Source organism: Orbicella franksi, chromosome 9 (genome assembly GCF_964199315.1).
Source record: "Orbicella franksi chromosome 9, jaOrbFran1.1, whole genome shotgun sequence".
Classification (NCBI taxonomy): Eukaryota; Metazoa; Cnidaria; class Anthozoa; order Scleractinia; family Merulinidae; genus Orbicella; species Orbicella franksi.
The window spans coordinates 27,917,096-27,939,072 of record NC_138153.1 but is presented as its reverse complement, the minus strand read 5'-3'; the positions used below and the strand labels follow the sequence as shown (position 1 = coordinate 27,939,072).

At 37.5% G+C, this 21,977-nt stretch overlaps 3 protein-coding genes across 3 annotated transcripts; 2 read left to right on the top strand and 1 right to left on the bottom strand.

The window, feature by feature from the left end:
• The first annotated feature begins 192 nt into the window (after window positions 1–192).
• LOC145498432 (iduronate 2-sulfatase-like) lies at window positions 193–8,047 on the top strand. The gene is made up of 6 exons (XM_081478363.1): window positions 193–682; window positions 1,218–1,306; window positions 3,677–4,187; window positions 4,745–4,936; window positions 5,237–5,354; window positions 6,027–8,047. Exons 1-6 carry the CDS (start codon window positions 262–264, stop codon window positions 6,310–6,312), a joined length of 1,617 nt encoding a protein of 538 aa, XP_081334489.1. The 5' UTR covers window positions 193–261; the 3' UTR covers window positions 6,313–8,047.
• Window positions 8,048–8,150: 103 nt separating this feature from the next.
• Window positions 8,151–14,043, bottom strand: LOC145498434 (uncharacterized). Its single transcript, XM_081478366.1, has 6 exons — window positions 13,810–14,043; window positions 11,647–11,799; window positions 11,201–11,292; window positions 10,327–10,424; window positions 10,125–10,199; window positions 8,151–9,049 (listed from the first exon to the last, which is right to left on the bottom strand). Exons 1-6 carry the CDS (start codon window positions 14,041–14,043, stop codon window positions 8,772–8,774), a joined length of 930 nt encoding a protein of 309 aa, XP_081334492.1. The 3' UTR covers window positions 8,151–8,771.
• Window positions 14,044–14,363: 320 nt separating this feature from the next.
• LOC145498435 (uncharacterized) lies at window positions 14,364–19,918 on the top strand. The gene is made up of 2 exons (XM_081478367.1): window positions 14,364–14,492; window positions 18,985–19,918. The coding sequence occupies exons 1-2, from the start codon at window positions 14,437–14,439 to the stop codon at window positions 19,445–19,447; spliced, it is 519 nt and encodes a 172-aa protein (XP_081334493.1). The 5' UTR covers window positions 14,364–14,436; the 3' UTR covers window positions 19,448–19,918.
• Window positions 19,919–21,977: the final 2,059 nt, after the last annotated feature.

The following is a 21,977-nucleotide window of genomic DNA, read 5'->3' as shown; positions in this document are numbered from 1 at the left end:
TGTTTTTTTCGCCACTTCTTCCTTGCACGATTTTTTTTTTCAGCCACCTTGGCTTGCATGAATTGTTTTTTCGTATTTCCTCACCCCCCCCCCCCCCCCGCCCCGCCCCACGCATATCACCTTTCTAATGGTCCGTCCCTAAGATACCGGACAGCGGCGCTAGCCGAGTGTAGTCTGGGGCGATCGGTCCGAGGGAGGGACAGGTTCTCTTCTGGACTTTCGTAACGTTCAGACGTGACTGAGCTGTTACCCAGAAACAAAATGGAAAATAGACCGCTTTTAATTGGATCTGCACTTTTTCGTTGTTCTTGTATTTTGCTGATGTGCTTAACAGCCTGTGCATCAGAAACATTGCCCGAAAACCAAATGAATGTCCTCTTCATTGTGTCTGACGATCTCAGACCTTCGCTGGGAAGCTATGGAGATGCTGTGGTCAAAACTCCCAATCTGGACAAGCTTGCACAGCGTTCAGTGCGCTTCACGACAGCTGCTGCGCAGCAAGCCGTGTGTGCTCCAAGTCGGACATCATTCCTGACTGGAAGAAGACCGGATACTACAAAACTTCTTTCCAACAAAAAAGCTACTTACTGGAGGGATAATGCTGGGAATTTCACCTCTCTACCGCAACATTTCAAAGATGCTGGTTATGTCACCCTTTCTGCGGGAAAGATCTTTCATCCAGGTAGAATTCATGGGGGTGGAGTGAGCGGGGGGGGGGGGGGGGGAAGACAGTACCGTTAATCTTTGTCATCCAACCCACATTGAAGAGCCATCCTTTTGGTCGTCACCAGGGTCGTCACGCAACCATTGACGGCTAGGAAAGATTGCGTGACAACTAATTTTGGGTTGAATAAGACTCATTTTCCCCAATGTAAGGTGATCAGTCCTAGATCTACAATAAAGAAATGACTTAATATCTTCACAGAACATTTAGGTTCAGTTATTAACCCTAAAATCAATGCCCTTGGAAAATGGGTTACAAAAACCCCACCAGTGTCTCTTCTAACAAGGGAAAATCATAAATTATCCCACAAAACTCTAGAAACATTTTTGGGTGTCAGGATGTGTTGCAGTGGCTCTCTCTTTTGCTGAACCTTTAAAAGGTAAAGGAAGTTTACTTATTTCCTTGTCACCAATCTGTTTCCAAACATTATTGTATAAGATGCTTAGAAATCTTCATCATACACAAATGTCACAAATTTATATCAATATTTCAGGAAAAGCATCAAACTTCACTGATGATTATCCATACAGTTGGTCTGTTCCCGCCTATCATCCCTCAACAGAAAAATTCAAAAATGCACCAGTGAGTAAAAAATAAAGTAATGATGTAACTCTCATCAGGGCTGTCATTAAATATTTTGAGTCTGGTCTAGGATAATAATTGTTCAGAGTGCAGGAGAAGTTTCACTGTATTTATTTTTAGTATAAATCTACTTGTACATAGTGTTCTATCATGAATGCCGTTCTCTGATGGGCTACGCTACTCACTATCTATTCTGGTGTAGATTGTAAGTAGCCTATCGGTGTGCCCTAATGTTAAAAAAAGTCTTTGAGTTTTCAAAGTGTCTGTGAAGAGGATTTAGATATAGTTTTGAATGATTAGTAGATTGATACTTAAACAATTAGATTATTTGCTCTGGATTTCTATGTATGATAGTTGACTCAGGCTGCACCTTCGTCAACTATCATGCAATAGAAATCTCAAGCTCATTATCTAATAGCGGAGCTTTGGCGGTCAGAAGGGCCGCAAAGCAGAGCCCTATACTCATAGAAACCCGTGAATCGCTTTTCTCGTAGTAAACATGGCTAGCGGTACTGCTAAACAGTGATGGTGATGACGACGCCACACAACATGGCGGCCGTACTCCAGCTAATAGGACATGCAGCCTTAGTTAACATCTTTGATATTGGACATCCATTTTATGGTCAATTGACACCTGCCAAAATAAGGTATCTGCTGACCAGTATCTCATGACCATATTGTGGGTTCAAGTTTTGAGCTCATCGAAGTCACATGTTTTTTTGAAGTCAACTGCTGACTAAGTACCGGCTTTTTGATTGGATCACGGGCTCAAACCAGGTTAACTTAATGTAATCAGGGCCGGGTTGTTTAGAACTGAGCCGGTTATACTAACCCAGGATTTAAAGTTAACCAAAGTACAAACTTTTTTTGTATAAAAATGTTTTTCACTGCTTATGTTTTGTGTAGCTTGAGATTATTCAAACTTAGAAGGCCAAACAATATCGGCAGAAAACCTCGCTGCCAAGTTAAAAAACTCAAATCAAAATTCTCACTTATCCTGGGTTAGCTCATTGAGGCTTTGAACAACCTGGCCCAGGAGCTCCGCTTTCAGGCTTGGCTAAATCCATATATATTTTTTTTTTTTAATGACTTCTCTTGTTCATAATTTTGTCAATAAGTTTAAGTCTATGGTATCCATAAACTAATGTCAATGAGACCTGAGAGACAATATCTCAAAGACAGGCACACACATTCTGCATTGTAACACTTTATTTCAGAGACCTGTCATGCTCAAAGGTAAATCCCAGTAACATGAGTAACATGCCATCAATTTGTGATCTCAAAGTCCATCAGGGATTCCCAGTTGAAAACAATCACCCCCTTTAGATATCACAACAAACCTTTCATTTCCTAAGTAAGGTCACTGTTATCTACATCTGTGAAAGACGGTGTGTCAATGGTTCCAGTCATGTCTCTCACGTGTCCACCTCATGCCCCTGACCTCTAGTCAAGCACACGCTCCTCATTGTATTCAGTCTTTTTGTTTGTGCCAATCCTTCGCTACTGATTTTTCTTTTTCCCTCCCACCCCACCCCCCCCCCCCCCCCCCCATGACTGGGACCCTTGCCCTACACATTTGATCCCCTGATACTACGCTTTAGGACCATCTTTAAGTGAGTAAACAAAATCAGTTAGATCTAATAATTTGTCTTTCCCAACACAAAAAAAAGGGGGGGGGGGCAAGCTTTGACACTACAATTCAGAACGTTGTGGATAGATACTGAACATTACTATTCCATTACGTTTAGAAAAACATATATCGCTATATATCATATATCCCTAGATATCATTTGTTTATTATATATAGGACTTAATAAAGGACAGTGGCAGGGAAGTGCACCCATTAGCTGCACTTTACCCCACACTAAGGCTCTAGCCCACTGGAGACATGTCCGGAGAAATTACCTATTCCAAGGTGGCTACCCCCGGTACCACCTGATCTGTACTCCCCCCAGGAGGGGCTCCCCCTCCTGGTTCCCTCAGTCCCCTGGGACTGTACGATATGGGTCTCACCCCTGGAGGCAGGTCTGGAACTTTTATTCTAGGGTGGCTACCCCCAGTACCACCTGATCTGTACTCCCCCAGGGGAGCCCCCTCTCTAGGCCCCTACTCCCCAGTTGTCCTTCCCTGCCATCCAAATTTTACCCACAGCCAGTGTGTTATTTCTTAAATGTAGTATCATTAGTGGCAGCTCAGACCAGGCCTCAAAAGAGGATCATTAATTAATTATTCGTTTGAATTCCCTCTCCCTAGGATTATAAATCATTAATAGAATTTAAAAGAAATACATGAACATGAACTTATCCCTTCATCAATTGTAACCACATTTCAATTCCCCATACTTATTCCATTTTAACTTCATCATTCAAGGTATGTCCAGGTAAAGATGGTAAACTACACACAAGCATTGTGTGTCCAGTGGATTTATCTCAACAGCCAGAGGGAACATTACCAGACATTCAAAGCACTGAGTATGCCATAAACTTTCTGAAAAACCATTCAAGTCATACAAACACCAAAAGTCAACCATTCTTTCTGGCTGTTGGGTACCACAAGCCTCACATCCCACTGAAATTTCCCAAAACATTCCTGGACCTGTACCCTATAGAGAAGATTCACGTGGCAGCAGATCCCTTGCGACCCCTGGATATGCCGTCAGTGGCTTATGAACCATGGACTGATATTCGCTGGAGAGACGACATTGCAGCTCTTAATCTGAGCTTTCCGTATGCACGCATGCCTGATTATTATGCTAAAAAGATCAGACAGAGTTACTATGCAGCGACAAGTTACATGGACAGTTTGATTGGGGAGTTACTGGAAGCTTTGGACAACTATGGTTTTGGCAAGAACACAATTGTGACCTTTGTTGGAGATCATGGTACACAACTTTGGTTTTGTTTTGTAATTTTGACAATTTTAATAACTCAGTAATTTTGACAATAATCCCCTTCACTTCATGCCTTCCTGACCATAGTTATTTTGTCTTGCCAGGACCCCTCTGGTAACAGTGTTGAATACACTGATGGGTCATCCTGTTTAAATATTAGTTGTTATTATTATTATTTGTTGTCTCGCCAAAAATTAATATGAACCATGGCTCAACCAAACTCACCTGATGATATGCTAGCAAAGCATACCAAACTGGTACAATTAGGTGTAAATTATAAGCAAAGTGTTCAACTAAATATTTTGATGTGTTTCACAGAATCAAACAACTTACAGTCAACAGAGGAACCCCGTTAATCTGGTCACCAACAGGCCACAAAAATCTGACCATTAACTGGGGTGTGGCATTAAGGGAGTCCTTTAAATAAGAAAATGACTGACTGAATTTTTCTTTGGGCCAGAATAATGAAGGGGCTGTATTAACAGGGTGGCCGTAAGACGGGGTTCCACTGTACCAGTAAGCAAATCTCTTAATATGACTGATTTCAGGTTGGGCATTAGGAGAGCACTTGGAGTGGGCAAAATACAGTAATTTCAGAGTGGCTACCAATGTACCCATGATGATTCATGTACCTGGTATCACTGACTACATGGAATCTGGAGGCATTGCATCTAATGCTCTCGTGGAATTGGTAGATTTATTTCCAACTCTTGCAGAACTAAGTGGAATCAAAGTCCCTGGTAACTAACAGGGTTTTTGTTTTTGTTTTAATTTGTATCCATGATAAAGAAGCTGTCTTACATGATGGTAATGAAGTTCTTTATAACCTTGAATATTCCAGTGTCAGTTTACTGCTAAACGATGGCAATCAACTGCCTTCTCCAACAATAATGCTGTCTACTTCAAAATTTTGAGACAACCCTAAGAAGAATAATAGTTTTTTTTTAATATTTCAAGCTTAGGAATAGAAGAGGTTTCTTCATTACTACCTGCACTGGGATAAACAGTGATTGTGATCGATCCGTTGTTCTTCTTTTCAGGCCTTTGCCCAGATGACTCTTCAAAGGTTATTCTGTGTTCAGAGGGGCTAAGCTTTGCTCCTCTCTTGAAGAACATAACCATGCCATGGAAAAAGGCCATCTTTAGTCAATATCCAAGGTATTAGTGAGTGCAATGGATTTATTTTGGAATGAGAAATTAGAAATACTGTTCAGAGCTACGGTGCCTTTTTCGGGTTGAATCTCATAAGTTTCTCTTTCACTGGAACCAAGAAATGTTTGGAAACTTAAAGAAAATATAGAGCTTGTCACTTTAATTATCTTTCTCGGAACATAAGTGAATGCCCCGAGAATGTCCAATCTCTTTTGGTGCCCCAGACCCCATAATTACTGGATCCTGGCCTTGCATCAGATAACCAGATAGTCTAATTTAAATTTCAAAATGGCTGCAACAAACTAAATCATGATTTTTATTTAAACCCTGTTCTTAGCTAAACAACTAGAAAACGATACCCTTCATAGGCGCACATACCTTACACTCCAAAATCTTGTTGGTATATCTGAGTATTTTGCAGAATGTGAACCGCAATGCCTAATTTTGCATATTTTCTTTTGGATTTGAAAGCGACCATAATATATTTAGTCTGAGCTAATTTTTTGACTCATAGGCATACTGAACAGATTGAAATAGTTGTGACATTCAAAGTAAAATGTCCCCGTCATCATTGCTTAAGCTCCCTGTTGTTAGCACTGTTTCCTTGTTCAGGTTAAATCCTGATCAGAATTAGCAGGGCTCCTGCAACCCCTCCATGCAACCTCTTTAAATTTGCAGACCGTCAGACAAACCACAAGAAAACAGCTGTGAACCTACACTGTCAGAGATCACAGTCATGGGATACTCCATGCAGACAAGCCAGTATCGTTACACAGAGTGGATAGAGTATGATCATGTCACAAGGAAGGGAAATTGGTCAAACGTACATGCAAGGGAATTGTATGTACACAAAATGGAGGACAAGAATGTAGCATCCCTGTCAGAATTTCAAGAACTTGTCAAACAGCTGTCAAAACAACTACAAAAGGGATGGCGAAATGCATTGCCAATGAGCCAGCACTAATATTTTATTAGTGAAAAAAAAAAAATCTTCCAAGTATTTTTTTGAAACACATTTCAAAATAAAAACTAGTGATAAAAAATAATGGTTTGATCTCCCTGAGATCATTTTCAAGTTGCAGAAAAAGCGAATGAAATATACATATATAAGTACAAATTAGGGTGTGAGAATGTCCAGCATTTAAATATGTAAATACAAGCACTAAAATGTAAGTGTTAAAATAAGAATTAAATTAATTACAAGAAATTAATCTATAAATTATTTTGTAGGTTAAAAAAACTGCTAGTAAAACAACATTAGAGAAAAATCATCACTCCCTTGGTGCAAGTAATTTATTAAATATTAGACGAGGTTGACCAAAATAACATGATTGCCAGGGGTAAGCAGATCAATAAAGCTGGTGAATCTGAATAGACACTTGAAATCAAGCTTAAACAAATTGGAAAGGTGGTAATATCTTATGGATAGTAAATGCAAAACAGTTTAGCTTCAATTATTTGCTTTAACATTGAATGATAGTTTTCCCAGACATTATTTGGTCCTCGAGGGCCACAGTTTTCCTCAAGCTTCATGAGCACTTCAGAAAACTGAATGCTTCTCAGCAGTGATAATTAAATGTCCATGGACAAATAGTCATGCATACATTTTGTATTTTCTAGAGGTGTCTAATGTCAAAGCGATGTAGCATGTCCAATTTAAACTGTAGATACCTAAACCCCTAAATCAAATTAAAGCTTATTGAGCTGGCTATCAAACTATACCGAGAAATGAATTGTTGAATTTTTTACAACCTCTAAATGCAAGCTTCTGAATCACCATTTGAAAGCTACAAGTCAAAGCAATTTTTTTTCGCTCATTTGATTTGTCCCTCAGTTTCCAGACCCAAAGCACCAATAAAATGTGTCTGCAATTTGTCATGTTAAATTTCAGTGAAAAGTTACAGAACATTATTGAAAAAGGATTTTAAAAAATATGGAATGATCTAAGACACGTTTTTGGTTTTATGTCAAGCTAGCTACTGTCCAAGTTTGAGGGCAAATGAACAACTTCCCTTTGACTTGTAGCTTCCTAAAGGGACCAAAAAGATGATTTGGATGCTCACAGTTAAAGGTCATGAAAAATTCAACCATTCATTATAATTCACAATTCTTTGTATAGTGTGATAGCCAGCTCTAAACTTTAATTTGAAATAACGGTTTAGGTATCAGTTTGAACCGGACATGCTTCATCACTTGGATGCAAGGCACCTTTAAAGGTGCTCTAAAGGTATATGGTTACCTCAAGGGCCAGGCACTGGGCAAATTGACTGGCCGTGAGGACGATTTTGCCCGCCTGATTTGACCATCTAGCAGAAAATTTCTCTTATAAAGAAGTTCAGTTCAAGTTGTTTTGCCTGCCTGCAAAAACCAGTCGCCCTCCTGATGAAAATGTGAATGAAACCCTGTTACTTACAGATTTTTATAATGACAGCGTTTATTAATTTGCTTATTCAAGTCGATTAGAAGTTTGAGATTTCCACTTGTTTTATTGCAATTTTCACTGGCATATATAAATTTATTTACAATAATATTGTAACAGAATCAAGACATTAACTCATTGCAGGAACAATTTATTTTTGATTTAATAATGTTGAATGTGTTACTGTATGATACCAATGCAATGACTAGAACTTTTTTGTAGAATTTTAAAGTTTTTTTTGTACAGATTCAACAGGAAATAAAACATAGTTTGGAAGTCATTGATTAGATTCTGAGGTACAGTTTGTTATTCAGACTTGACAGTTGGTATATTAGTAATTGGACAGAGTGGAATACAATTCAGGGAGTAATTGGGCAAGCAATTTCAAAATTGAAGGAACGTGCAGCACAAGGTCAATTTGAAATTAGAGCATGATTTCTCCCGGAATTGTGTGACACAAGGTCCAATTACTAATTAATTGTATCAATAACAAATCTAGAGATTAAAAAAGGACTTTGAGAAATTCTGTTATGCAAAAAAGTCAGTAGTGTTTTCCATAAGTTGTAAAAACTGCACGGAACATTAAGAAGGAAGCCATTGAAGCTCACAAAATTGTCTGCGAATGGCAAAGGTACCTAATTAGAAAATGTCAAAATTTGACACCTGTAATTGGACACCCACATGATTGCACACCAATTATGTGAAAAATAGCTGTGCAGAGAACCAATCATGATCGAGAATCTTGTAACAGTTATAGGTACGATTGAAAGAAAAAGTCATCAGGAGTAGCAAAGGTGTTTTGACATCAGGAGTAGCAAAGGTGTTTTGACAAAAGTAGTATCATTAACCACACAAATATTGCGATAAGGTACATGCACATTATATTGTACAGAGAAGAGCTTGTTTAGTAGATGTAAGCTTACATAGTAGGATAAAAAGACAAAGAATTATTTACAGCTGAACAAATATACAAAGCTTTCAGTGAACCCCATCTTTGTGTGGTGTTACTGCAAGTGTCCACAGAGACTCAAACATCTAACAGGCTGGTTTAGGTAGTGATTGCTAGATTTAGTGTGGTTGGTTGTTTCTTGAACATCATCACAGTGCATGTCAACATCGTTATTCTTCAAAGAGGGGGGACAACTGTTGTACCCGTTTTGAACACCTTCATCACTTGTACAATTTGAATCAGTCTGTTGATTCATGCCACTTGAAAGGTACAAATCGTGACTTACAGCATTTGGACCAAGTATCTCCACATGATCTAAATACTGAACCAGACCTATGAAAACATAAACAACATTTAGTCACCTCTCATTTGGACATATTTAAACATAGTCACTAACCATACTTGAAAATCTACTCTCAGTTTAATAGATTATGAAGTGACTCCAAATTTGTGTCATGAGATAGTCTTACACTTGAAATTTACAAAGTAGATCTGATGGTCTTAATTCTTGCATGTATCTACATGTAATAGTTCATTTTGGATTTCATAGGTAAATAGTGTAACCAAAGACATTCATCATGAAAATATTTCTAATCCAGAAAATCTATTCATTTAAAAGTGTCTTGAGACCCAGTCTTGACCATTATGCTTTTTTGCATGGCTGTTATTATTATATTAGTTTACATCATAGCAAGGGTTCTATTGTTTTCAAGAGCTGTACAGCATGCATTGGATCATGTGTACAAAAGGCATCTGCAGTTGAGTGTTGATAGATACCCTCAATCGATACCCTCCATTGACACTTGATTGACACCGGTTGACACTAGATCCATACTCCATCAACATCTTGGTTGACAGTCAGTGGACAGTCAAGGAATTTTCGATCGATGCACATGAGTCGGTCGACACTCAGGCGACTATCGACTGACTCTTGATCAAGTGTTGATCAAGTTCTGATAGAGTATCGATCAGAATGTCGATCGGTACGGATCAAGATGCCAATCGAGGGTATCGATTGTGGTTATTGATCGACTCTTGCAGTGGATGCCTTTAGTATACGTGATCTCTTTCATCAATAGTAGACAGCTTAAACATTTAGATCCTTTTTGAGCCACTGAATGTTCTCTTCTGGCATGTATCACCAAATCTTTGTCAAACGCATCCAATTGAAAATGTTAAAGCAACTGAAGACTTTTGCCATCTGAATATATTCCCGCAGGATGACTTTAACACTTTATAGCCTTGTGCCTAAAACCAATACTATGCTCCTATTGCTCAGTTTCTAAATATTTACAGCTAACAAATTCCTTCCATTGAAAAGGAGAAAAAAAAAAACAGTTTCTCAAGAAGACGTTTGATGCAGTGATATTTCAGTATTGGGGTTAAAGCAGTTCCAGAATAAACTAACCATTTCTTGGCCTCTTTACTTGGTCTGTGTAACCTCCATCATCGAGCAATCTTTTACTTTTTCTCTGACTAGAAACTGCAAGTACATTTAAGAAAGAACTTAGCATTAAAACTGGAGACATTTAAAAAAATCACTCTTCTAATCAATTCAATCAAAGTTGTCTGATTGCTAAGACAGTAAATACATTTGATAAACCAATTACCTGTGGCACAGCTGTGACTTCTCAGGAACTGAACACATTGTTCATATCCAAGAGATGAAGCAAGGTCACAGGGGGTTTGGTGGTACATGTTAAATGTGCTGAAAAAAGGTTGAAAACAAATTGACTGTAATTACTTGTTTGCAACTAAAAGTATCCTGCACAAAATTTTTTCCCCAACTCCCCTCCCCAGAAGTGGTCAGATGTGTAGTCTACTGGACTTGATAATGCGTGTACTTGAGTGCCAACCGTTTTTCTACAATTTAGAAAAACGAAATTTAGACTTTGATTTACAATTTTCAATTTCCAAGAAAACAAAAATTGAAAATTAAACATCAAATTTCAATTTTCAATCTACAAGAAAACGAAAATTGAAATTTGATACCAATTTTCAATTTTCACGGAAAATGGAAATCGAAATTTGGATGCCAATTTCCACATTTCAATTTTTCAAGTGTTTCTTTCTTCCAGTACATGTAAGTCAGAGAAAGCCTGGAACAAACAAAGACCGTAAGACAACGAAAACCAATAGTTTTGGCGCCAAATTTCGAGAAGCGTTGTTTCCTAAAAGTTTCTCAACTACTTTTGTCACCCGTTGTAGTTTACAATGGAGGCTTATGCAGGGAAATATAATCATTAAAAAGAGACAAAAGTCATTTCCATTTGAATAGACTCCCCGCATTAGCCTCTGTTGTGAGCTAGTTCCTGTCCAATACCAAGAATATAAGTATGGCCTACTGCTGAATGTACACCTCAGTGATTTCACTCTGTCAAACAATCTCCCTAAAGCAATCTAAGCAGTCTTCAGTGGCCACCTAAGTCTATCACCAAAGTGATTACTACAGAGAGGATTAACTGTATAATTGTTTTTTATTACCTTAGAGGAGTTCCAAATGCCTGCAGTAACTTCAAACACTGGGTGTTACCACTTCGGGCTGCTTTATGTGCTGGCGTTTCTCCAAGGTTGTCCTAAAGGATCAAATGGATACACTTACATAGTAAATGAATAATAATAGTGAAATTAGGAGTTCAATTACCTATCAACCAAAAAGAAGTCTTGTAAAAGAAACCTTGTTTCTCAAGCAGACTATATAATAATTATTCACTGACATCAAATTGCCTTTCAGATGGTCTCTAGCAAACCCTTTTCATGTGTTTCCCACTGACACTTAAATTGGATTGCAACCATTATTGTTTTTTTCTAGGAGATTTGACCTCATGAAGCCTTTTCGTGTCACAGTGTCACTAGTGCTCTATTTCTAATGGGTGATGAGTAAACAGTCTAAACAAATACAATGTCATCACTGACATAAATATACTTACTACTTTCTGTGGAAAAGCACCATTCTCAAGTAACCATTGGAGAACATTGACATGGCCTGCAAAAGCTGCAAGATGTGTTGCAGACTGTTCAAACCTCCCTTCAGGTACATCGATGTTCAAGCCACACTCTACCAGGCGCTTCACACAATCAATCTAGAAAACAAGTTTAATTCTCAACTTAGTGCCATGTTACAGGTTGGCCATAATCAGACCACCCTTTGCAAAGGGAATCACTTTGTTGGAAACTGACAAACTAAAAAACGTTTCTCAGCACCAGTAAGCAAGTACCATAAATATTATTATCCAATGTACTCATCTAATTCTCCCTTGACTTAGAACAATGAAAAACATGTTGACAGGCTTAGGAACAGTAAAAGGATGTGAAAAATAAATCATTCAGTATTCCACAATGTAAAATGTTTCACTGTGAGAATTCCAAAAGGAATGAAAATTAGATTAAACTTTAACATGTTAATTCTGTGGCAACAGACTAGAAAAACACTTCAAAGTACAAGATTATTTTACACTGAGGTCTCAATCTTTATTTCATGAGCTGCAGATCCTTTTACCACCGTTCAAGAGTGGTCTCATAGCTACAGCCTGGGTTATTTGTCACCTGTCAAGCCAAGTTGCATAAAAAGTTACCAAGGTTTTTTCCGTTTCCATCACATTTCTACTACAAAAATTCTACAGAAAATCTCGATGTTTGCCAATATTCCGATTGGAAAATATACAAAAATCCACAGAAGTAGCAAAAGAATATCTGAAGATGAAGGAAAGGGACAAACGTTATGGCAATAAATAAAATCTCTTTTCGCTGTTCAGACTAAATGCACTTTTTTTATGTGAATTATGTCCCAAATAATCAAGTCCTTGGTAACGAGAGTTGATTATTATGGTTATCACAAAAAACTCATGTGGATATCGATGAAACTTCAGCCAGTAATGCAGTATTATTAAAGAAATTCATGTAGATGAAAAAAAGACTCATATAGATTTAGATAAAACTTCAGTTAATAATAGCATTACTATTATTTCCATAAGGATAATTATCACTTTACATCTGACTGGGTTTTTTTTTCGCTAGCATTCCCATAAGCATATCTATTGTTCAAAGCTTTTCTGATTTGCGCTGTATTAGTCTGTAATATTATTGCACATTGAACTACACCCGGAAAAAATATAAACCAGCATCTTATAGAATTATATTGATATTTACATGTTTCTTCAAAATATACACCGCTACTGCTTCACCCAGACAATAATATATCATTGTGATTTAGAGTTATTCTGAAAAGGTTGGATGATATTTGCAGTAAACCAGTAAACAAATGCAAAAAATGAGCAAATTTACTGGGTTTGATCTTTGGCAACTTTGAAACGTGTGTACAAGCGAAGGTGTTCAAGAACCCGCGTCTCTAACCAAAACACAGTGAGAAATTTTTGAGCGTCACTTCGACTTGTTGATAGCAACCGAAATTAATCGGATACCATTTATACGCCGGGCATCACGGCATTACATCGAAAATAGTGTATAGACAACAACAATATTGCAGACAAATTTCAAGGCCAAAAGTAAAAGAAAAACCATTCGGTGGATTGTTATCTTATGTCTATCGCTTGGAAACTCATGTGATCTTTAAAAACATCGGCCACAGTTGGAGGAACAGAGATCATGCGCGAATATCGGACTAGACCAAGTCACGAAAACAAAAATAAATTCACGCGAGTGCCTTCTTGAAGTGTCGCTTCGCACGATATTTTGAAGGTCACACTATATTTCAATATCTCTATTTAGTTTTCAAGAATATAGGTAACAAATTATAGCCTTGTTGTTGGAACGAACCTACCAGATGGAGTTTTCTGTGAGTTTCAAGAGCTTATATTTACCACGGATATAAAAGTTGCTCCAAAGTAACCGGCCGGCCGGTCGTAGCGCTTTTAACTAAAGTAAAAGACTAAATGCAGATATGGAAAGAAATAATATGGCTAAAGTAAAAGAATAAATACAGATATGAAAATAAATAATATGGCTAGGCCTAGAAAGTAAAGAACTATGTAAGAATCTTCAAGGAAATAGAAAAGAAACCAATTGACTTTCGCACAAGTCAAATCATCTCCAGTAACAAAATTTCCATTGCTTTACCCAGAAATTATCCTAACCTTTCCAAAGTAGGCTGCCCAGTGTGCAGGTGTCCACATTAAGAACTGGTCCTGGGCGTTAATGGATCGAAAAACTGCAAGTTTGTCTCCCTGAACAGTCAAGTAGGTCAAACTGAGAAGATCACCGTCCCTACAAGCTCTGTGAACAAGAGGAAGTGGAAACTCCGACCACGGGCAACGCAAAATACACTCGTTTAGCTGTTGCTTCGTTTGAAAACCACACTCAGCTCCCATGTTCAAGGCTTAAGATCCCCGTCTAAGCAGCGAAAAGGTGCAACGTACGAAAGTCAGAAAAGAAAAGAAAAAGTACAACACTCGACAATGGAAAATCCCGCCGAAAGACGACGTCTTGCGACCATGCGGTGGCTTGAAAGTCAATCTTTTCCGAACGACCAATGACATCGCGGCAATAAACGAAACGGACCAATCAGAGAAGCGGAGGGAACGACGTCTATTTGAAAGTTTTTGAGCTGGTTTGCTTTCATCCGGGAAACTCGATGTTTTGATTATCGTTACTTCCTGTCATAAATTTTGTATCGCCGGCCGAAGTGCAGTCGAATTTACGAGGGAGTTTTCAAACGGTTCACTGGAGAGCGTCAAAAGCTCAGTATTTTGGCCAAAGAAACCATGACTAGTTGCGAAAACCAGGTCGGTCTTACGGACGGAAGCCACATATCGACAAAGTAAGTTGTATTTATCTTTTCTACGCGCGTTTCGCGAAGCAGACCTTCGTATGTAGTTTGAAAACGAAGCGTGTCCTTCTCATTTGTTTTGACCTTTGCGTATTGTCTTCTGTCTGTTTAAAAGATTTAAGCGAGCCTTCCTTGTTTTTTAAAATCATTGTTAAACTTTTCACTATTGGTTTGACGGAATCTTGCCGTCAAACCATGTTTACTTAATGCTATGCCTGTTCCAGTATTTCTGGCTCGGTTTCACCGTAATCATAAACTTTCATGAAAGTTAAACCTAACAGTTTGCCCATTGTCGCTTTGCAGTCCTAGGAAGATGGCATTTTTCAAGTTGGGTGAATCACAGAAAATGTATTTAAAGTTTACATCCAACTTCTAGTTTTCGTGATGGTCGTGTTGTGATAAGTGATGCGAACAACCTTTCCGCGGGTTTTTTTCTTCTCTGTTTTGCGTACACGCTGTTCGTTCATAATGAAACCATCAATAGATCGCTTTGTGTTAAAACTAGAACATGAATTCGTCGAATTCTCAGACGTAAACATTTTACCGCATTTCACGGTCGTTCAAAAGCGATTTTATCTCGATATCATGTTCAACTTTTCGTACTTTGAAATAAAGCGATTACTGCTTTACGAAGCAGAGCTTGTACGCGGCGCGCATTCATAATAGGGCCGATCCACGAAGCCATAAATTATTAACATTTGACACTTGCCTCCCTGCCTGGCATCACGCTGGATGAAGTCAGTGTTTTTATATCTGTTTTGATATTTCTAGAGCCTCAAAATTATGTTCTAGATTTTATATTAATCTTACAAGCTTATAAAATCGATGGCTAAATATTTAAATACCTCAATTCAAGCTCACAAAAGGCTGTGAATCCGCAAAGCCAAATGTCTAACTAACTGGAAAAAATTTGAATTTGAATAGAAGATGACGTTTTCTTTCCTAGAAAACGGTTTCACAAAGTGTCTTAACCGTTTATTGAAGGTTATATTTTTCTCAGTTTGCAAATAAGCTTTATAGGTTTAGCAGTAAATTTAATTAAGCTTTGAAGTTTATTTTCAGATTGAAGTACAATTAATTGGCCTGTGTGTTTAAAGATTTCAGTCACGTAAACTATGCTACCTATTGTCTGTTTTCTTTTGAAGCAAGCAAATTTAAATTCATTGTCTCTTCATGTTGCACAAGAGAAAATGGTCTACTTGTTATGCAAAAGATGATATGAGGCAATGATATTTTGTTGTTGCCACGTACAAACTGTAGTAAGTACAACACAAACGACTATTTTGAAAAGAAAAATTTTCATTTACTTCAACTTACTGAAACTTTTGAAAGAACCTTTAAAAATCTCAAGTTCATCTCCCCTATTTAAAGCTAACACTTGAATTACAACAAAGATAAATAATATTAATTTATTCAGCAAACTTTGCATATATATATTCCATTTTTTGTCAAGAACGTCTTGGCTGTGAAATCTGCGCTCTTGCAATATACAGCAATGCTTATTTATTACCAGAAATGTTATTGCTGTTAAATAGCAGATTGCTGTTTAATAGTTATAATTATTATTGTTGTTAAGATGTTTGTTCAAAATCATTGTGACGTCTTGGTGGTTGGTCTTGAAATATCACCTCTTCACCATGTTGATCTCAGGAAGTCAAAATATTGTTCCTTGATTTGTGTTTTTGGTGGGAAAGTGCTTCTTGAGTACGTTTATCAATATCAAAGTTGATATTGTGTGTTAGGGTTGACATGTAATTTACAGTCTCCTAATTAACTAGATACTGCAGAAAAGTAATTAACATACAAGATATGTCGCATTTATTTCTGATGGAAGATATTTTGCCTTACAGTACTCCGAGATTGATAGGAGAGAAAGTTCCTTTAAATATTGGTGCATGTAGCTATAAAATAGCCTTTGTTTTTCATCAGGGATAAAAACTATCCACTGACGGGCATAGTGATTGATGTCAATAATTTTCCAACATTTCAGTACTAAAAACATCTTTGGAATGTTTCTTGTTCTGTTTTTGTTTCAGATGATAAATATAGATTACATTTTTATGTAGTTTTATTGTTATTTCCAATTTGTTTTACCATTCACTATTATTAAAAGTACAAAATGTCCTTGAAAGTACTTCACGTTTACAATTTACATGTTCAAGGACAGTGCTTCTGACTCTGTTAAAACATGACATGTTAAGTGTAAAACAAGATAAGATAATTATGCAACATCCATGTGTCAAAAAAACCTTATAGCTGTTAAGTTTAATTATAATATCTTTAGCTAGGACTTTCCAAAAAGTATTATCTTTTATTGTGATCGTTTTCCAATCTGTTAAGTTGTTACATGGTTATTTCTTCTATCCAAAACTCCATATTAGAGAGTGCACTCATAGCCTTACATGCGATTTTAGCTGTCATAGAGAAGTCACCTTCTATGCATGGCAGTTGGTGCAATTTGAGAAGGACTGGGCTGCCAAATTCAAACAACTCATGACACTTGCACACTGTTCATTATTAATAAAGAAGCAACTTTGTTTTTTTCAGTTTTGATTTCATCACTGTCAAAAGAAAACGGATCCTGGCAACTGAAAAATCTGGATGATAACAAGACCAATGAAAATTTGTATCATCATGAAAGCCTCCAACTACAAAAAAATATATTTATTCGACTAGGCTAGCAGGGGTTTCAATAATAGCCGGGTAGCGGGTAGATTTACCCTTTTGTAATGAGCAGACTACCTGCTTGTAGCCATCCTGGGTACCCGTACACAAATAACTAAGACCAGATAATTTCCTCGCAGCTAAGGAGTCTCTTTGAGAAATTTGGGAAAATAAGTCTTATGTTATAGGTAAAGAAAAAGAAAGGCACAAGAAACAACTTTCTAGTGCTAACCCAGCCTTTTGGACACCAAAAGATGAAAAGTGTAACCTAACACGCAAGAACAATCGCTTCAATATGAAGTGAAAAAAATGTGCCAGGCACGTCAGCTGAAATCAAGAGGAAACTGGGACTAAGCATGAATAATAATGGCTGCCAAAATGCGATCGTTATAAGCATATTTCGCTCCAGCATCAAAACAAAAGAGGTCGAAGGAGAATGATTCTTTGCAAGGTTAGTTGAGTATATTGAAAGGGACACGTTTTGGTGTCTAAACTTTAATATTATGCTTCTTTTCATGGTGAAATATGATGTATCGTTCCTGAATTGATTTGCATACGAAGAATTAGAATACCACACGTTATCAACCTTGTCTTTCTAATTGATTGACTTCTAGGAATAACAAAACAACATAAAAAAATAGGTCTCAAAGCGCAGGAAAATGCATCTGCAGGAGTCTAGAATTTCAAAACTTCCTGGGGGAGGATGCCCCCAGACCCCCCTAGTTTGGAAGGCCCTCCAGGTCTTCAAAGAAACTACCCACCTGTTTTTCTAAACTACCCTCTTGAGCCAAAAATTATTGAACCCCTGAGCTAGTAACGTGTGACATGGTATTAGGCACTAGACCACTTGTAAATTAAAAGATTAGTTTAGACTTAATCCCTGGTATCTGCAGAGTATAAGTTTTTGTCAGCTGGTTTCTTTTCACAGAAACTTTTCTACTTTCATTCGTGGACCGCCATGATGTTTTGTCTTCATAAGGTGTTGCATGACAGGTGTTTTGCTGGAATGGTGTTTCCTTATGTTCAATGTCATTTATTTTACTTCTAAAAAAATATGGGTTTTGTGGTATTTAAGCCTCCATTGTAAGCAAGAAATTAACTGCTAAATTTTCCTTGTTCATATCCCTCACTGCCCAGCCTTGTGAACTTGATTGAATTCATTTTGTACTGTACAGGAGAAAGTTAACCACAGTAAAATTTCCATTTTAACCAAAATGATTGATTTTTTAGTATTTAAACCTCAGCAAGTTATAATTATCTTATTAGTGATACAAAATTTAAAATCATCTTCTGGGGTAAGATATTCTCAGAATAGTAGGAAAGGACAAAACAAAAACATTAAGAAGACAGATATATTTGAGTCCTTACACAGCATCAGAATATTTATTTTGAAAGCCATAGAGTTAATTGAGTTCTGCTGGAGTGGCAAATGCATGTGGTCAAACATGGCAACACTAGGACTTTACAAACCAAAAACTCTTCTTTTTTCTGAACACTTGGTATATTTTCACTTTAAACCAGTTTGAAAGTAATGAAGTTTGCCAAAAAATATAATTTTAGCACCCAATGAAAGCTGTGAATCAATAAATGAACTAGAGTTCTGTGAAAAAATCAGTGAACATTTTTCAGAATTGTTTGGGTATGCTGGCAAGCATTCCCTTAGGCAGCCAGAATAAGGAAAAAGCTCTTTCATTGGTATGGGTTGGAATACATCATCGGCAAGCTAAGCAAAGATCCACTTTTGTACTCAATACTGCTCTTTACAATCATCTAATGTGAGTATTTTGATTAAAACCAGTTTTCTTTCATTTGAAAACAGAGTAATGGCACCTCCTGGGGGAAAAACTTCAATCAATTTGTTTGGAAATGATGCAGCCCCTGAGCCAGCTGCTCCAAAGAAGGAAGTCAACCGTTGCCAAGCTGCTCGCAACAAATCTAATGTCTTTGGAACTACAGAAGCACCAGCAACAGAAACAACTCCAGCACACCTCAAAGAAAGTCAGCAAAGACGACAAGCCTCTAGTGTCTTTGGTGAGTCAAGTCCACCTGCTCCAGTGCAAAAGCCATTTGAGCCTGAACCACGGAAGCCCCATGTGGTTAACCCTCACCAGGAAGCACGTCAAAAGTCGTCGCTTTTTAAGGAACCTACAGAACAGTCTAAACCACCTCCAAGGAAAGGAAGTGATATAATCGCTGGCCAGGGAAGCTCTGAAGAACCATCTCATACATCTGTCAAAGTTCACGCCCCACCCGGTGGAGTGTCGCACATCACTTTTGGATAATATGTTTTTGTTGAATTTAAGGCTTGTTTTTATCATCATTTTTATTTTGATAACATTTGGTTCACTATACTCGGTATGACCTTCTAACATTTTCTAACATTCTTCTTCTACATTTGAACTTAAATATCCATAATCTAGGATATACAGTCATGCACTGTATTTCCTTCATTAAGGTGCCCAGTCTCAATTGAGCAGTGCACAGTAACTCACAAACCACCTGACTTGAAATTGGAAATGGAGAGTAAGGCACCCATGCATGTTAAAACCACAAATTGCCCTCTTGGGCAGTCCTTAATCAAAGAAATATGGGTTAGTTTGAACACTATTACTGGTAACTTGTCAACTTTTCAGTTCCCTCTTGTGTTACAACTTGAGCACTTGAACTCGTGCTTTTTTTTTACTGAGAAATAATTCAAAACGGAAATGTAAGTGCTGATTGTTCAGCAAATTATGATTTGGGGAAGCAAAATTCACATAAGGTTATAGGTTCAGCTTGGCTATCTGAGACTTTCTGGCTGTTGAGTATGTTACCTTGACTCAAGACAGACACCTCTCCAAGATGGACAGTTGAGGCTGCCCCAGCAGTGTCCATCTTAGAGAGAGTTGATTGTATGATTGTACATGTATAAGCTGAATTATTGCAAATCAAATTCACCCTTCTTTTTGTCTTTCAGTGGCTAACAAAAAAATAACAATGCTACGACTTGCTTGTAATGTAATGTTACGATGTTCCTACTTGAGCACCTTTGAAATGCCTGCAAGGTTCTAGAAACCTTCATCCCATGTATTTATATTTCTTTCAGTCGATTGTCCTTACAGTTGATTGATGTCAATGTCTTGAAGGTGCCATGTAGCATATAAAAGAGGTTTAAGATTTTGAGCTCAGTGTTCATCAGATGAATATATTTCTTCCAGACTAATTTCAGGCAAGCTTGAAGCCTGTAACTTGTACATTTTTGCATCAATTTAAGTCAGGAAGAAGTCAGTTGTACTCGTTCTCCAGTCACTCTAAATGTTATTTTGTTAAGTCTTGTTCATATAACTAAAAGTGCATTTTTAAAAGCTTTGTTATTTTAAGTACTCAACGAAGGAAATGTATTGCCTACTAATTTGTGTTGTTGTGTAGGGAATAATTTATTGTTAGCAGACCTTGTCTCTATAAGTTTTGGGAAAGATTACAGACAGTGTTATACATGTATTTAAGCGAAGCAGTGAACAAATATTCTAGATGTAACGTGACGCATAAAAATGTATCTCTTGTATTGTTAGTATTTTGCGGTTTTAAACTTAGTAACAAAATTTAACAAGGATCTGTGTTTTACATCCATGTTCCTTAGTTCAAGCAGTTTGCATTTGGTTTATATAATTTTATTGCTTGTATATTAACCAAAGTAAATATTACATCCATTGTAACCAAAAGGTGTGAAATTAGTGTTCAGGATGCCAATAATTTACATAGCCTGCTCTTGCTGTGTAGTTGGCAAATTAGGTAATATTGTTGTAGTACCTTAGTGCAGTTTATATCAGGTCCTGACAGACTGACGCATCACACATCTGCATGTGTCCACAGTTAGTACCAGCTTTTTGCTGTCAGTTTGTATTAGAGAAATGTGACTTTTGTGTGCTAAGCAATGCCATTTTCATTGGTGTTGCAATCCATTGTGGCCATATTAAACAAAGGGTACTTCGTGAATTGTTTGTCTCTTTATTTGACCAGTTGTTGAAAAGGTGATATCCAAGTTTCCTTTTTTCCTATATGTCAAAACAAGTCTTGTGAAACTATTTGTATGAAATTGTGTTCCACCTACAGGTTCATTTTCATGCAAGTCAAACTCATTTATTTATGAAAGGTTTTGCACAAGGACTCATTTTGAAACCGATGCGCAAGGTAACTGGGAAATGGCCTATTACCTAATAGGTTAGCATTTCCAATCTTCCAAATGTGGTAAATCAGAAACATGTACTGGGCAATCAACTTGTCTATATCAGGATATGAGAAAAATGGTGGAATGTTGAAATGAAAACATACTACATAAAAACTTTCTTTCCAGATATATACTTCAACAGTGAACGGTCATCTATTCCCCAACCTGTCAGCTCTTAGTGGATAAGCTGCAAATGTTCTTTTGATCATGTGAAAGCAGCAGAATTCTGCCTGAGTCAGTCTTCCCTGTAGCCTCCCGCACAGGCCTACTTAGGTTCATCACGCAATCTTCCCTCCCTGGAATTGGGTGACAAGCCCTAAAAGCATCTGTGTGGGAGGTAATTACACTTCGGATCTGTTGGAAGAGTTTGAATCAACTGTGAAGTTAAAAATAATGCAATGTGTGGTTCTAGAAAATATCCCTACTTTCACCAAGGATGGTTGTCTGGTTTGTGCCACCCTCCACCCTGGAATTTCCAGATTAGCTATTGAGACCCCACTCCCTTGGAAGTTGGAATTTCCAGTGACCATCCCTGGTGTTGGCATGGATATTTTCTGGACCAGCAAACATCTGAGGTGTAGTCTGACAAAAACATGACACCCTTA